The sequence below is a fragment of the Chelmon rostratus genome, chromosome 4 (genome assembly GCF_017976325.1).
Source record: "Chelmon rostratus isolate fCheRos1 chromosome 4, fCheRos1.pri, whole genome shotgun sequence".
NCBI classification, from domain to species: domain Eukaryota; kingdom Metazoa; phylum Chordata; class Actinopteri; order Chaetodontiformes; family Chaetodontidae; genus Chelmon; species Chelmon rostratus.
In genome coordinates, this window is record NC_055661.1 from 29,977,984 (window position 1) to 29,994,572 (window position 16,589).

Consider the following 16,589-nt stretch of genomic DNA (forward strand, 5'->3'; position numbering starts at 1 on the left):
GTTACGTCCATCCAGCAGCTTTGGGTCGTGCTTGCTAACCACTTTCTGTATTTTCAGCCGTGTTCGGTCAGTTAGCGTCCTGCTGTCCGGCCTCAGGTGCAGGACAGAGTCTGGAGAAGTGCTGAGACTCACCTGCAGTCTTTTTTACTGGTAAGCACTGACGAGCAGCTGTGGCCAGTTCTGTCTGGCTAGTGCTAAACTAAGTGCCGAATTCCCTGTAACGGTTTTTATAGTCAAAGTACAACTGCTAATGGACAAATATAACTCTGTCTTATGTCTCTATCGAAACTGTTTCTAGAATCTTAAAGCCTTTTTGTTAAATTCGGCTTAGAAATGTTTCATCGGGCTGCAACAGATTTGCACGTCCAGATCGATTTATCTAGCTAGCTCGCTAGTTAGCACTGCTGTCCTCGGCAGGCTGTGCTGGACGGTAACTGAGAGAAACGGATGACTGACGATAAATGACTAAGCTGATGTTCTATAAGTTGAATCTTTATTTACAAGAGGCACCCAAAGAATAAGATGTAGCAGTTCGGAAACGTATTTTAGTTCTTTGTCAAAGTTATTATCTAAACACGTTCACCGACACAATATAATGATTGAAGTGTTTCTTAATTGAATGTATAATTTAACAGAGGTCTGGGGAACGTGTCAGACACCTTCTTATGTAGGACTGTAGGCTGCTCTACACAGTGAAGACGTTATAAATAAAGAGTCGACGTAAATGAGCTTAATTTGATTTGAACTGTCTTTAAATAACCTTTATTATCACTGTTGATCAGTGATCAGTGGTGGACAGGGAAGTCTGGGTCAGTTAATCAACTTTATCATGACAAACCTGGAGGAACAGCCTGAATCTGCAGCTGCTGTTTTCACATTCGTGGTTATTTTGACAGATAAATGATCAAATGTGTCATTTCCCCTCATTCCTAAATGCTGACTACACCTGATGATGCGGTGAAGAGGTCAGCACGATGAATATTGGTTCTAAAAGTAAGAAGCGGATGGTTCTGCCCAGCCGTCCTGACCCCCCCAGCGTGGACCAGATCCTGGAGGACATCAACAAAGCTGCTCCCAACGACCCGGTCTTCAGCATCCTGGAGCAGACTGGACAAGGTGAATCCACACAGACCTGCAGAGTCGGTGGAGTCATTCAAACCCTTCAGTACTTTCAAATGTAGTAACTCAGTAAATAATTACAATGTTCAGCAGACGTGAGCTAAAAACCTCGTGCAGGTCTCCAGCTGGAGCGCGGTGGCCTTCAGAATATGATCACTGCAAATCTCATTTGATCAGAATTACTGGACGCCATCGTCCAGCTTGTTGTCATTTACTCTCTTGAACACATTAAACTGCCAAAGCTCAGTGTAGTTTTATACATCAGTGTTAGTCTTTGTTATTTTCTGTATTGGTGAAGTAAACCTCTTGTTCAGAGAGATGTCCGTCTGGTCTGTGAGACAAAAAGAGGACATTCATGTTACGTTAGTTATGGTCTGATATTCAGACTGTTCACTGCAGCACCGCAGTCAGTGCAAAACAGCTGTAACAAAACACAAGAATATTAAAATCAGGAGAACCAGTCGGTTAACGACAGCGATGTCTAGTTTACAGACTGTCTCTCCTGTAGTTTACCGTCTGTCTGTCCTGTAGTTTCCTGGCTGTCTGTCCTGTAGTTTACCGTCTGTCTCCCCTGCAGTTTACCGTCTGTCTGTCCTGTAGTTTACAGGCTGTCTCTCCTGTCGTTTACCGTCTGTCTCTCCTGTAGTTTACCATCTGTCTCTCCTGCAGTTTACCGTCTGTCTCTCCTGTCGTTTACCGTCTGTCTCCCCTGTCGTTTACCGTCTGTCTCTCCTGTAGTTTACAGACTGTCTCTCCTGTAGTTTCCTGGCTGTCTCCCCTGCAGTTTACCATCTGTCTCTCCTGTAGTTTACCATCTGTCTCTCCTGCAGTTTACCGTCTGTCTCTCCTGTCGTTTACCGTCTGTCTCCCCTGCAGTTTACCGTCTGTCTCTCCTGCAGTTTACCATCTGTCTCTCCTGTAGTTTACCATCTGTCTCTCCTGTAGTTTACCGTCTGTCTCCCCTGCAGTTTACCATCTGTCTCTCCTGTAGTTTACCGTCTGTCTCCCCTGCAGTTTACTGTCTGTCTCTCCTGTTCCCCCCTCAGACTTGTCCCGGCCTTCGGACAGTGACGTCGAGTTGAGGTTCCAGCAGTGTCGTCAGTATCTGGAGCTGAACGAGCGGCTGCAGGAGGTTCGAGGTCGGCTGCTGTGGCAGAGGGAGGAGCTGCGAGTTGCGGGGGAGCAGCTGGAGAAGGACGTGGCGGAGGTCAAAGGTCAAGCACTCTGACTCTTCACCGCTCTGTCACAGACTTTCCTGTCGGGGACGTTCTCGGTGCAGACGGCCTGATGGTTCAGCTGACACTTCACTGACTGACTCGGATCAAAACCGCCAAAGTGCCTTTGAGCCAGACACCGGTGGTGCTTCTGTCCTCTGACCTTTGACCTGTATCTGCAGGAGATGTTGGGTTTGTATCAGCAGTGACTGAATACAGCTGAAAGAGGACAGTGAAGTGAGGCTGACGGCTTGATTGATTCAGTGGTTTCCTTTACATCATTAATATACAAAACTTCAGCCTGAGTGACAAAGTGATGGTAAACGTTCCCCGACACCAATAACTGAAACTCCAGACTGGTACGTTTGTTCTCAATTAAGGGAAAGAAAACAAATTCTCCTGTTTGAGAAGTTGTAAAGAACGGCCGTTGATAGTTTTACCTGACAAAGGATGTGATTCTAATGATTTATCAGCCATTTCTGCCCTTTATGCTCATCAGATCTAAGTCGTGTTATGATGTTTGTGTTCAGACTGAACGTGAAGTCAAATCCTAAAGATCCCAGCTCGTGTTAAAACACTCTCCTCCTGTGGGGAAACTTCGCTTTGCTGACAATCTCTTTCCATTATCTGATGCAGTCAAGACGGCGACATCTGCTGGCCAACACGCGGTGTTGCATTTTTACTGGAGGCGTAAAGGATCGGCTCTGTTCATACTGGACATTAAAGATCAGAGTTAATATGAGGCTTCAGCAGTCTGAGATCATGAAATCAAGCTGATGGGACAGAAGTGATCTCATTGATCCTGTTTCTGTTAAAACTAGAACCAGCTGTTGTGGGATGTAACCCTCATCCCATTGAACCGTTGATAGATTTGCCATTATACTTGATTTTATAGCGTCGTCTGTAAAACTCGCTTCCTGTTCAGTCTGAACAACCTTTTATTGTGTCAGTGAATCACAAAACAAATAAAAAGCGACAAACTGCTCACGTCGCGTTTCCTGTCACGCTGCCGCGTCTGTAGGAAGCAAAGCCGACACAGTGGTTTAATGAAACACGTCACTTTTTATTGGATGGAAACATTTATTATGACACACCTCTGCTGCTTTGCCTATTTCACATGGCACCGTACGTCTCTGTGGCCTTGTTCACGCTCAGAAGGCGGGGACCTCACAGGACATCCTCTGATGACTCGTCCATCGAACCTGAAGGTTTCCTCCTCCTCAGAGTCGTCCAATCGATTATCTGATTATCTGAGAACTGACTCGGTCACACGTTCAGATTCATTTGAACTACAGTTAAATATTAAGTTTGTGAAGCGGAGGATGTGCAGAACATAAGCTACGTGACTTACAACTCGTGTGCTTTAGCTTGAAGTCGTCTAAAATGCCCGCCAGGCGTGAACAAGGCCGCCGACAGCGATGGCGGACAAACTTCCAGGACTTTCTGATGGCTTTTAAACACGGAACCAAATTCCCTGTTTGTCTTTTCATCCTGATTTTACTCATAGGGGCTGTGGAAGTGATGTCTTTCCACCCAAAATCTGTCTTTTCAGTATCAAACGCTCAACTGAAATATATTCTAAATCCACTACTCAAGCTGACAGGTATGGGTTCAAATGAGGGACAAAAGAGTTTGTGTGAAATGATCAGAAGGAATTTCAAATCCTGCGACTGTAGAATAATATTTGTAAAAAGTGGTGAACATCTACTCATCATCCACTCTTCCAGTCGATTTCTGCGGCGTCACACCTCGTCTGGTAGAGACAGATGAAACAAGAGCTCAGCTCAGCGAGTCCAGAGAGAGTGATGAGAGTGATGAGAGCCACAAAGACGCCTGGAGTCACGCCGGTCCTGTAATCCACAGCAGGTGTGCATGTGGTGTACCTGTTAATGCACAGTTTACAGGACTGTCGTGACGCAAGACAGCGAATGGACTCATCACCTTCACCTTCATGTTAAAGTCACTCATAATGTAAACAGTTTACTCATCGTGCAGAATCCAAAATGTGAATGAATTTGCGATAAAGCTCAGTCCCGTTTGTCAGTTTTCTGTTTTAAATCTGGACTTGGATGCTCATGAATGCAGTTTTCTCTTTGTGTCGCCACACTTTTCATAGAAAGTGCAGAATTTTTATGAAGACTTCACTTTTACTAGAATTTCTCATGAAGGGTTTCAGCAAAAGGTGACACACACACTGTGAAACAGAACTTCACAAGCTCAAACTCTTATCGACCCACATTTAAAAACCTCATACAACAACAGGCAAGTGTTTGATACTGAAAAGGTCCAGCAGACGTCAGTGCATCACTTTTATATTTCATAATGGTCACTGGGATTTGAAAGGTTTGCATTCAAAAGCTACTTGGGCTTCATTCACACTCAAAACATGCTTTGGAAATACGTTAGGGTGACAGTAAATGCAGAAGTTTGTCCGTATGAATAAACAGCCCCGTCAGGTAGATTATTGTTATTCCATCCAGCCCTCTGCCGCCTCTGAGCACACACGGAGGAGTGATGGTACAACTACAGAGAATATTCATCGTCTTTATATTCGACTTCTTCTCGACCTATCACTACTTTTACAGCAACACAGTTAAGCAGATATTAACACGTTATTATAAAGACTTCCAGTGGATGAGTTCTGTAAGGACACGCGTCCATCGACTCGAAGGCCAACCGCTGTTGAATGTTTGTTTCTTGACAGGAAATACTCGACAGCAAACAGTGTCTGAATCTAGTAGCAAACACAAGAATAATGTCATCACATTCGATTAACGGAGGCTTTGTTCATCTACGCTGACAGTTTATAGCATTATAGGTCTCTGCGGCACTTCAATACAGGTGGCTAGTAAAGCTCTTGTCGGGCTTCAGAAAGTACAGTATTTTACCACTGTGTCCAATGTTAACGAGTGTGTGTACACTCAGTGAGTATATTAGCATGCTGTCAGGGAGCCCACCAGGAAGCTTTGAAGATTTGTATGTCTGCAAGTTATTTACAATACTGATTAAGACAAAGAGTACAGTGTGAAGTTATTCTGAATCAGCTGATGGTATTTGCTGTGGTATTTCCACAGCAGTGATGGAACAGGAGTCCAGTGGTGTCGGGGTGAAAATCTGGGATAAATCACAACCTCGAATTAATTAAGCAAAGTAGGATTGGGTTATATGAAGATATCTACTGTGGGAGATTATATATTTAAATCTACAATACCGTGTATACTGAGATAACGATGCTATAATACAGTATTTGTACTTGCATTGGCCCATTGAAGGCAACGCTCCAAATCACTGAGCAGGATTTATGGAAATACTGAATTTTAATAGTTTTGCATGAGTATAATTAAATACCTTGATTTTATTCATATCTAATTCTAAACCCTTAAGTTAATCAGTTCCCTCACACTCTGTGCCCTTAAAATGTACAGAATCGAGTTTAACTTGATTTTTATCTGTTACAAAATTTTTGGTTTGGATTAAGTTTCGAACAGGTTAAGTTTTTATTTCTAACCTGTAATACACAAAGTCTGTCATGGATATCACCATATTGTGTTGAGCAGCCGTGAAACAGCTAGAAAGTATCTCCGCATATCTCAGGCCAAGAATGTAATGTTATCCAGACGCCTACAGCTAGAGTGTCGAAACAACAAAGACAAATGGAATAAAGGTAATTGCACTATTAAACTGAAGAACTAATGCATCAGACATGTGCCCCCAACCCCACTGGGCTCCACATATGTAACAGGAAAGGCTAACAGTGTATCATAGTCAGTTGAGTGGTGAGGCAAAGTCCCAAAGCGTTGATGTTCTGTATGTAAAAAAAAAAAGAATTTACATGTCAGTGTGTTTGTGTCCTTTGTGAGAGTCTGTCAACAGTCCGCCACAGTTTGTACCTTTTCAGGTAAAAGTCCAGCTGAGCTATCCTTCAGAAGTTTGCATAATATTGTTCTTTTATCGATTCTGTCCAGGAGACCGATGGTGATTTATGTGCTGAAATCAAGTTCATTGTCTTTTGTTTTTACTACATTTCTACCAGGCAATGAATATTCTACAAATACAAAAAAAAGTACAAAATGATGCTCTTCTGTTTGGAGTGAATTTTTCTCTGAAGTGCATCTCTAAAAGTTATTAATGGTCATGTCAGACCTGACTCAATGCATACATCCAACCCTGTACAAATGGTAGATGGAAGCTGCGATCAAGTGTTCAGAGAAGATAACTTGAATGTAGTGAAAGGGGAAAGTAAAGGGTCAGTACCCGAGGTAAAAGGATCAGCACACTCCTAGTCTGTCCACCTGAGTGCTGAGTTTCATACAGGAACACAGTAGAGTCATCCATGTCGCCCGTGTTGTCCACTAAATGTCCTACGACTCACTTTTCCCCCCTGACTTCTCATTGATTGTGGCTGCTTGGTTTTGTGTGTCTTGTAGGCAGCAGGCCATGGGGCTTGGGATGTAATTAAACGGAGTGATGCGGGCGGCCTTGCTGGGGGATCCTTGGCGGAAATGGACAACTCCGCCCATGTGGCTGTCTGACGTTCCCGTGGAGATGGTGCTGTGGCTCCTCAGGGAGCCATCTGAATCTCCATCCTGGATGTTACTCCCAGAGGTGGCACTAATCTTTCTGAGCAGTGCTAGTCGAGCCACTTCCTCTGAGATCACTGGAGCTGTTTCAACTGATGGAGAGGTGCTTGAGTTGGTCTTGTTTGAAAAGTCTTCTGTCTGGACTGTTGCGTCACTTGTCTTGCGAGATGCAAGTAGAATGGTTGGCAGTTTTCCTGGAAGAGCTGGTGGCTTTGGCTTTTCCCCATCAGGTGAAGGCACCAGAGGTAACGCATTGGCTGGCAGAGTGCTTTTCAAGATCTGAGGTACATCTTCATCCCTGATCCTCCTCCAAGTGACTCTGTCATGTAGCCGAGATGCAGACCTCTGCCCTTTTTTCTTTGTGTCATCCTCGCTCTTTGCTCTTCCACTTGAATCAGATGATGAAGAGCGGAGGGAAGAACGGCTGGTTACTCGGCTCAGTATGTTTATGCTTGGTGATGAGGCGTGACGTTTAAAGGTGTCTTTGTCTTGTTGCTGCCTGGCTCCAGACACTCTGCCAGGCCCTCTTTGCTGAGCCACCCTGCAGGGGCTTTCAGAGCTAGTTCTCCTGCCTGGGCGTCTTGCAGACAGGTCCCTTTCACTTGAGGTCGCTCTAGAGAGGGTTGTAGTCTGCTTCTGAAGGCCACGGTCTGGCCTCTGGACTTGCTGTGCTTGTCCTGGCCCTTTAACTTGCACCCTTCTTTGGGTTTGCACAGCTGCCTTAAGTTCCTGACAGCGTGATGAGCAAAGGAAGACAGCTGAAGCTCCAGGAACTGCTCTGCGGGGGGATCCATTCTGAGATCCAGGCATGTTGCGTGCAGAACCATCACGTCTCAGCACAGTCTTTGACTCCTTAATGAAAGTCAGCTGTCTCAAAAATCCATTGCGATCAGACTCACCACCGCTTGAGTGGACAGAAGTCATCCTGACCAGTTCAAATCGATTGGCGGGTGTCACCCTCTTCCCATTGACTGGATTGTTTTGTCTGCTGGTTTGGTTTGTCACCAGAGGTGACAGAGGTCTGGGTCTGACTGAAGTTTGCATAAAAGGGATTCGAACGGGTGACTTCTGAGTTTTAGGTGGTGGGGATTTTTCATTTTGATTCACGATAGGAGAGCGTCCCTTTCTTTCTGGGGGACTACTAGCTGGTGGGCTACTAGTTGGTGATGCGTTCTTTTTCTGAATGGTTTTATTTGTCTGAGTTGGGGATGTTATCTTCTTCTGTGACTGTTTGGATGGTGTAGAGCTTTGCGATGATCCAGAGGATGAACTTTTTGGTATCCTTGGAGGTGGAGTAGAGCTCCTCTTTGGCAAAGACAGTTCAGTGTCCTGGGGGTGGCCTAATCGGTGAAGGCTCTTTGATCTGTGTTGAGCAAGGTTTGGGTTCTTTGGGGCATCTGTCTTGGTTGGTACTTTTCTGGGAGGAGGTCTTTGTGATGGAGCTGTCTCTTTTTTCGGTGTATAGATCACTGTCCTGCCTCTGAAAACCACTGGTAAGTTTGGAACTGGCTTGCGCTGAGCGAAGTCAAGAGGTTTATTTGCCTTTTTGTCTTTAGCAAACTTCCTTTCTTTGGGTGTAAAGCTGGATGTTGACATGAAGGACAGGACTGATTCAGTCTCTTCAGAGGATGGCTCTTGAGACTTTGATGCCTGCAGCCCAGTGACAACACAATTAGCACCTTCTTGTATGGCTCTCCATTCAACACTATTGAGGTCTGAATCTTTATCCCATGCTGTATCATCACTATCCATTTCCTCATCCATGTTCCACCCATCAGAGGCCTTTTGTTTTTGTTTTTGAGCATTTTCTGCTTTCTTCTTCCTGGCAGCAAGCTTCTTTCTCTGCTTGGGCATGGCAGATGTTATGCATTTCTGGAGGAGGTCATCCTCCGAATCCATGCTGACAGAGCTTGGTGAGCTTGGTTCTTCGTATTGGCTGTGAATGGTCATCGGCTTCGTTTGTTGCAACATATTCAGTGTTTTGTTGTGTCTGTTTTTGTACCATATTTGCTGGGCTTTTGATTTATGATCCTCAAACTCAGCATCACTCAGTGAACTGAGAGAGGAGCTGAGTGAGTAACATCCCAGGGATTCATCCTTTATCAGATTTTGTTTTATCCTGTGAAACCCTCTGGACTTAGCTTGGGAATTATCAATCCTGCCAATATTTGTCATGCTCTGGGAGAGAGTATTTTTACTTGCTTCCCTGATCTGTTTTCTAGTCGTTCGTTTCAGTGCTTCATCTTTTTCATTTTCATCATCATAGAAGCCGTTACTGTCCTCTGAAGAGTGTGCCATTTGTCGAAGGATTGTGTTTCCTTTTTGTGATGTTACATTAAGGTTACCTTCTGTGTTTTGCTTTATGACAGGCAGTTCCAGTTTCCTGACAGGACCTTGACCTTGCCTCTTCTTTTGTTGGTTAGGTGACTGATCACGATTTCTTTGGCTTGCCACTCTATCGGCTACCTCTTTGCTTTGCATGAGCACCCTCTGAGTGGGAATGACATGTTTGGTTGTTCGGTTCATTTGTATCTCAGGTGGGTAGTTCATCCTGTTGGGTTTGTGGAAGTGTGAGAATATCCTCAAATCTTCAATCCTCTTTGCCTCATCATCCAGCAATTCCTGTTTGTTCATACCTTTAGCTGTGCAATCTTTAGCCCCTCTCTCCTTCACTGGATACTGAAGTGTTTCATCACTTAGCGATGTCGTGCTGGAGAAGTTGACTGGTGTGCCTTCAGCAGAATCAGTAAAGGACGATTCATCAAATTTTAAGTCCTTTTGTGGGATGACGATTCTCCTCCCAGGACACATTTGCGTTTTGCCATTTGGGAGCATCATGTACACTGGGAGATGTATTGGTTTTCGGACCTGGGAACTAAGAATATGAGGAGGGATCGTGGTCATCAGGGAAGGTCTTACTTTTCTGAACTTGGAGGGCATTGCTGAGTTGATGCATTCCTTTAAGATTTCTATGTCGTCGTCCGAGTTGCCCTCACTATACCTCTCCCCATGGTCATATCCTTGCTCATCCTCACCCGGGAAAGGAAGATGTTTGTCATTTTGCTGAAGTAGGGGCGTCAATTTCAGCTCCACATCTTTTTGTATATAGTGTTCGTGAAGAGGCAGAGCACTTAAACTTGAAGCACAGGAGAAGTTCTCAGTGGGCTTTTCCACTGTGAAGTAGATCATGGTGTCCAGGTCAGGAGGAAGGTTAAACCTCTCCTTGGGGTCTGCGATCTCCATGAACTTTCGCAGGCTGCTTTCCCACTGGCCTGCTATTCCTGTGGCTTGTGTTTCTGGTCCATTTGACTCAACACAACATGGAGTTTTACTTCGACTAGGAGGCATGGTTTGCCCTGGGCTGTCAGGAAGATCACTTGGGCTTATTGTTCCGTCAATCATCTCACTGCAAGGATCACTTTGGATTGAGCTGGCAATAGAGGGAGACTCAAAGCTGCCGAGTGAACTAACTGAACTACAGCGACTCATTACCAGGGGTGTCTCGTGTATGTAGTTTTCAGATGAACTGGATGGAGATCTGTCTTCGAGTATGGCTGGTGAAGCTCCTCTAAGGAACACTTTTTCCCTTTTGGCAGGACAGGAGATCTCGATGGGATCTGTCTCTTTGCTGGGGAAGGTTTTTGAGTCAGTCATTAGCAGCTGACTGTCACTCAGATCCTCCAAGGTTTCATCCTCTTCAGCTCTCTTCACCACTTGTTCATCCTCCACCTCAATTATTTCTAACGAGGAGTCACTCTCAAGCTCATTTTCACTTTGCCCGTCCAGCGCTCCGTCACCAGAAGAGAGGGAGGAAAGTGAACTGCAGCGGGAAAAGCAAATCGGGGTGTTCTCCACTGAGTATTTCTGGACTGTCTCCATCGTCCCAATGGTTGGGCTTCTGGTGGATGACATTGGAGAAAATTTTGTAATACTCCCCCCAGTCATCACAGTAGGTACCCATGCTTGCCTTCTCATTGCTTGGGCAGCCTGAACACTGATGGCTGTCTTTGCTACACCAAATTTGGTCACACTCTGAATGAGTGGGACCTGTTGATAAGAAGGAGACAGTTTAATTGAAGTCATGCTGACATCAGAGGAGACTTTAGTGGATGCACTGACAGGTGTTTGTACAGGTTGATCCTGGTTCTTTTCTGCATCTGTGCTGCTGAACTCTTGAGCTTTCACATCTTTGTTGTCCACTGAGTCTCTCTCAGGAATGTCTTGCTGGTTAGTCTCATTCAGGGCAGAAGGTGCTACATTTAGGTAATCTTGATGAGCCACCTTGAGATCAAGTTGGTTGGGTCGTTGTTGCATCATTAGAGCTCTTGGAGCAGGTCGCATCTGGTCTTTGCTGCCGCAGTAGCCATCACTGGTGCTTCCGCTGTTTAGGCTGTCTGTCGATACACTTGTATGGGCAGTTTTGAGGCGCAACAGGGCGTGGGCTCTACTGAGGCGTTCTCTGTGGGCCAAGCTGCTTGTATCAGAGAGACGGCATGGGGAGCATGATTTTGCCCGAGCTTCATTGAGTTCATCTAGTCCGTAAGGCCAGTCTGCCAGGTGGTCCTCAGAGCTGAGGCTAAAGCTGTCCTCTGAGGATGTGTGCATGGTAATGTCCTCCACTAACCTGTCAATCTTGGCAACTGTGTTGGTGATCTTTTTTGCAAGCTTCTCTGCAGCAGCGGACACCACATCATCAGGAGTTGCATGTCTCTTCTCAACCATCTGAGGTGGGTCCACGTCTCTCTCAGGCTCACTGTCCCTCTTGCGTGGCTGGTTTTGCAGGAAGTTAGAGTTGGTAAGGAACATGGACAGCATAGAGAAGCTCCCAGTGTCCAGGCTACTGGAGACATTTGGGGCCTCGTCATCATCAAAACAACCAGAATCAGATGCATAATCCTTTGCCAGACTCTCAATGTGCCGCAGCGGCTTGTTGAGGGTCAAGTGCTTGGGGCTCTGTTTCTCAAGGGTATCAAAAGTCTCTGCTAGGTGCTTGGCGTCCAGCTCCGCCTCCAGAGCCTTCTGTTTCCGCATGTAGAGTGAGGGCATGCAGGAGCCAGGCGATACAACTGCAGCATCCTTATATTTCAGGGGTCGATTGGTGAGGAGGTTCCTTAAAGCTGCGGCACTGCCCATGGCTATCATCTTGTGCTTGGAGTGAATAAGGTTGCGCAACATGCTAACTGCCCCGAGGTCCCACAGCAGCTCCTGGTCCTTTGGACTTCGTGCAGAAAGGTTCCAGAGAGTCCCGCAGGCGTTGCTCACTATGGTCAGGCTGTGGGAGCGCAGGTGCTGCAGGAGAGTGTGGAGGCAGTTGTGGTCCCTGAGGATTTGCCTGTGAAGAAACAAAGCGAGACTTTTCAGGAAATGTGCTGAACCAGTGGTCTTACATGTTTGAGCCCATTTTATTACAAATCAGTTTTTCTTTTCCTCATTCCTCGCCATTTTCTAAAGCATGTAGTTGGTTTTTTAATGTTTTTCCATCCTATCAAAGATCTATTGGTTTCCATTCATTTCATTATGTTAGAAAAATCAACTTGCAATAATGACTAGATTAATATTTGCAAAGAATAAGTAACTAAAGTCAATTTTATTTCCATGTGATAATTTAAGTTTGAGTTTGATCGCATCTCAGGTTTCCTCAGTTGTCATCACATAACCTTAAGATTCCAACTGAGGCATCTCTCTCCATGACAACTGAGTAAACACGATGTGCTAATGAAGATGTGGCTGAAAGCTCCAGAAAAAGCTAGCATGTGGCCCTTGAGTTGGGATGTTTTGTCAAAAATGTACAAGAATGAAAATTCCCACTAAAGAAGGATGGTAAATGGACTTTATTATTACTGGTGTGACAGTCAGCGTTTGAGTCTCAGAAACCTACCTGTAGTCTTCTCTTGTGGCGACCAGACTCGACACGTTTCGAAGTATCCCTCCACCGCTCTCGATGATGGCGAGCGAGTTGGTCTGACAGCGGTACGTCAGTGTGCTGACCAGGAAGCCCAGAGCTCCGTCCACCGAACAGATCGCCACCTTGTTGTCGATGCTGTGAGCAGACAGATTCCACAGAGCGCTCAGAAGACTCTTCAAGGTCGACTCCTGGAAAACCAGTGAAACAAAACAGTTTTACAAACCCAATACATGAATTACACTGAAAACTGTTGAGAAAGAAGGCTGAACAGGACAGAGAAAGAGAAGACTCACAGCTTTAACCATCAGGTTTTTGTTGAGGATGTTTGTATATTTTACATCTTTACTAACCGTTTTACAAAAACGTGTTTCTTCTACTGTTCCAGCCATCCATCGGATTCCCATTCATTTTCACACAGTGAACACTTTAAATCTGTTGTGTGATCCATCGCAGTGAACATAAAGGGATTAACCAATTCAAGCAAGTTCAGAAAAATCTGCTAATTTATATTTATATCATACAGAAATTAATTATAATTAAGTTATTGCTGCCTGGAACTAAGAAAATTAAATCATTCTTTTCTTTCTTGTGAGTTTCATGTTCAGATTAATTTCACTCATGCCTACATGATAAATATACCAGCTAAAACCAGTAGCTGGTTAGCTTAGCTTAGCATAAAGATTTCCTAGCCAACAGCTAGGCTGCTCACTGACGTTGTATCTTGTTAAATTCATACAAAAAAAGAGTGTAAAAATGTTTTTTGGGGCGTTACGCACTGGACACTTCTTGGCTGGGACCAATAACTTCCTGGAGTGTCTGCTGGTTGCCTGGCAACTGCTCGGAGCCAAGAAATAGTTTGTTGTAGTGAGCTTTAGAGGTGCTGGTAGGTGGATTTTGTTACTTTAGGACAGAGCCAGACTAGCTGTCTAAGATAAGCTAACTGGCTTCAGCTGCAGCTTTATATGAGCTTGGTATCAGTCTGAACATTTAACTCTCACAAGAAAATAAATCAACATATTTCCCAAACTGTCAGAACTGTTACTTAAAGCATGTTGTGGAATTCTTCAGGATAAACTAAACAACCAAAGAAGAAAAATATGAAGGAATGAAAGAAATATTAAATGTTTCAAACAACCAGCCACTATTATTTCACTTAGACAAGATATTCAGATTCTGAGCATCACCTCCCAAAATAAAGCAGTTTTTCTACTGTTCTTGTTTCTCCTCTGTGTGGGTTGGTTTGTTTTCCGTTACCTTCGTGGCCTGCAGGGCACAAGTCATCAGTGCGGACACGCAGCCGATGTCTCGGAGGACTCTCTTGCTGCTGATGTCGGCCCTCCAGGACAGATTCCTCAGGATGCTGGAGACCACCTGGTGAAGCTCCTCGCTGTCTGAGGCCAGCTGGGCCACCAGAGCCTGAAGGCAGCTCTTCTTTGAGCACAGAGTGGCCTGAAGGAGGACGAGGTGCAGGTCAAACAAACAGACCTCGATGCAGCAATCAGCTGCCAGAGCTGCTATCACAAAGGTCACATCTGCAAAATGACCATCAGGTCTCTCTTGTCTGGAAAATGTGGCCAGTGCATAAACCACATAGAGTCTAACTGGTAAAACATGGCAACAGTCACATTTGATTTGCTGCTATATTAATTTCCACGAGTGGGATCAGTCTCATCTGCTACACTTTGTGTCCTCACTCCAGCTGCCAAACATTCGGCACCACTGATCCATGCAGATCTGTTGAAACCACCACAGCGTCATGCTCCTCTGTACCTTGTTGACGACGTCCCCGAAGGTGAGGTTCGTCAACGCCATCCCGGCGTAGCGGCGCAGGGCCATGTTGATGGGGTCGTTCTGCATGCCGTACATGTCCTGGTCCAGGTGGATCAGATCAGCCACTACCTGCAGGCCGCCTGGAAGAAAACACCGAACTCTTAACAGAATGTGTCACTGATGTTGAGAGAAACAAAAAGACTTGTCGGTGTTTCACGAACCTAATTCGTTCATGGCACGTCTGTACTCCTCTTCAAAGGAAAGCTTCATGATGGCACACATGGCCTGACAGATCTGAGGGTCCACAGGTTCAGGGATGTCTGTAGAGAAGATGATTAACAATAAATCTGCATAAGAAAACAAATGTACTGGGGTCATCGATCAGTCTAAGTCTGGACAGACTGGTGAATGACATCACAAATGGTTTTGGGTTCTTTGGGCTTTAGAGGGAGCTTTACTCACCAGTGGTTTTGGTTCCTCCGGGTGAAGGTGTCCCTGCGTGACTCTCGATCCAGTCCCAGCCGCTGTCACAGTAGGTCCGGATCTGCTCCAGCATGTGCAGCACCCTCATCTCGCGGCGGGCCTGGCCCTCGTCCTGCTGGGAGTAGATGATGTTGTGGAGGGCAGCGCTGGCTCTGGATTTGGCCTCACGGCTGCAGCCTGTTGCCGTGCTGCCCGTTGCAGTTTCCCCAGGTCCACTGTTGCCCCCCGGTGCTTCGTGCAGGATCTGGACTAGCAGGGGGACGCAGCCAGACTTTCTCATGGCGATGCAGCTGTCCTGAGAGCTGGACAGAGCCAGCAGAGTCCGAGACATCTCCTCCTTATCTCTGTTAGCAAGCATGGAGAGCAGCCAGAATACCATCTCCACCTGAAGGGAGGGGGGGTTCAGAGTAACCTTACACAAGTACTGGACTTCAGCACAATTTTGAGGTACTTGTACTTCAATTGAATATTTCCATTTTATGCTACATCACTACATCTCAAAGGAAAATGTTGTACCTGTACTTGACAACATTTATCTGATAACTTCCTCGCCAAATTCAGATTATTAAAACAAAATATAACAGACTAATAAATGATTGATCATTATTAAAATACTCTGCAGTCATTAAGTGAGCTCCACGTTACCAGCTGCGACATTAAAGTGATGAACACATGAAGCCATCAATAATTAGAATCCAGTAATATGTTATTTTGATTTGAGACATTTTACGTAATGAGTACTTTTACTTTAGGCACTATAAATAGGATGTATTTTGATACTGTGTGGTATTATTACTTTGACTTGAGTGAATACTTGAATACTTGACATTTAAGAACTAGTGTCCGGTCACTTTATGCTGCAGAGGCAGAAAACGTTAAATTGTTCCAGACAGACGAGGTGTTTTAACCCTTCATTAACTCTGCTGCTGCAGTGAAGTGTCACCTTGCTGCCTCCGTCTGCAGAAGCTTCTGTTCCCGCTGCAGCGGCTGATGACTGGCTGTTCTCCGGTTCTCCAGCAGGGGGCTTCTCAGCTCCGGACAGCTGCATGGACACACACACACACACACACACACAGAGGAAGAGGAAGAAGAGGGTGAGGTGGAGTGTGAGTGTCTGCGTGTCAGTGATGATCCAGTTACATCAGAAGTACAAATACCGCCTCACATGTTAAACATAATATATTATATATGTTATTTATACTGTGATATTTTGTTGTAATATCTCCTGTGTTAGAGCAGATCTGACAGAACACTGACACAGTACTTTGGACAGACAGAGACAGACAGATGGACAGAAAGAGAGATGGACAGAGACAGAGAGAGAGACGGACAGAGACAGAGAGAGAGACAGACAGATGGACAGAGAGAGACAGACAGATGGACAGAAAGAGAGCTGACAGAGAGAGAGATGGACAGCAAGAGAGACTTTTTAGTCTCTTAGTCTTTAACCCTCCTGCTGACAGTTAATTGATCATTAATCGATTAATGATCGCCTGTTAATCTTTGCTCTCTTATTAT

At 45.2% G+C, this 16,589-nt stretch overlaps 2 protein-coding genes across 4 annotated transcripts in view; one reads left to right on the forward strand and one right to left on the reverse strand.

Annotated features, from left to right (window-relative positions):
• c4h19orf25 (chromosome 4 C19orf25 homolog) overlaps window positions 1–16,589 on the forward strand; it is a 17,595-nt gene continuing 1,006 nt past the window's right edge. Inside the window, exons 1-4 of one of the 3 annotated variants that reach the window (XR_006006782.1) lie at window positions 1–150; window positions 964–1,116; window positions 2,166–2,692; window positions 6,761–6,820. Coding sequence is in view for 1 of the 3 variants with exons in the window: in XM_041934765.1 (XP_041790699.1) it covers window positions 975–1,116; window positions 2,166–2,347 (324 nt within the window). In the remaining 2 variants the exon portion in view is untranslated. Of the gene's footprint in view, window positions 151–963; window positions 1,117–2,165; window positions 6,408–6,760; window positions 6,821–16,589 lie in introns of those variants that run through there. The other 2 variants (XR_006006783.1, XM_041934765.1) reach the window with 2 other exon arrangements.
• apc2 (APC regulator of WNT signaling pathway 2) overlaps window positions 6,695–16,589 on the reverse strand; it is a 21,664-nt gene continuing 11,769 nt past the window's right edge. Inside the window, exons 7-13 of the mRNA XM_041934760.1 lie at window positions 16,015–16,113; window positions 15,051–15,456; window positions 14,810–14,908; window positions 14,589–14,728; window positions 14,073–14,267; window positions 12,792–13,006; window positions 6,695–12,245 (exon numbers count right to left, since the gene is read on the reverse strand). Coding sequence (XP_041790694.1) covers window positions 6,695–12,245; window positions 12,792–13,006; window positions 14,073–14,267; window positions 14,589–14,728; window positions 14,810–14,908; window positions 15,051–15,456; window positions 16,015–16,113 — 6,705 coding nt within the window. The remainder of the gene's footprint in view (window positions 12,246–12,791; window positions 13,007–14,072; window positions 14,268–14,588; window positions 14,729–14,809; window positions 14,909–15,050; window positions 15,457–16,014; window positions 16,114–16,589) is intronic.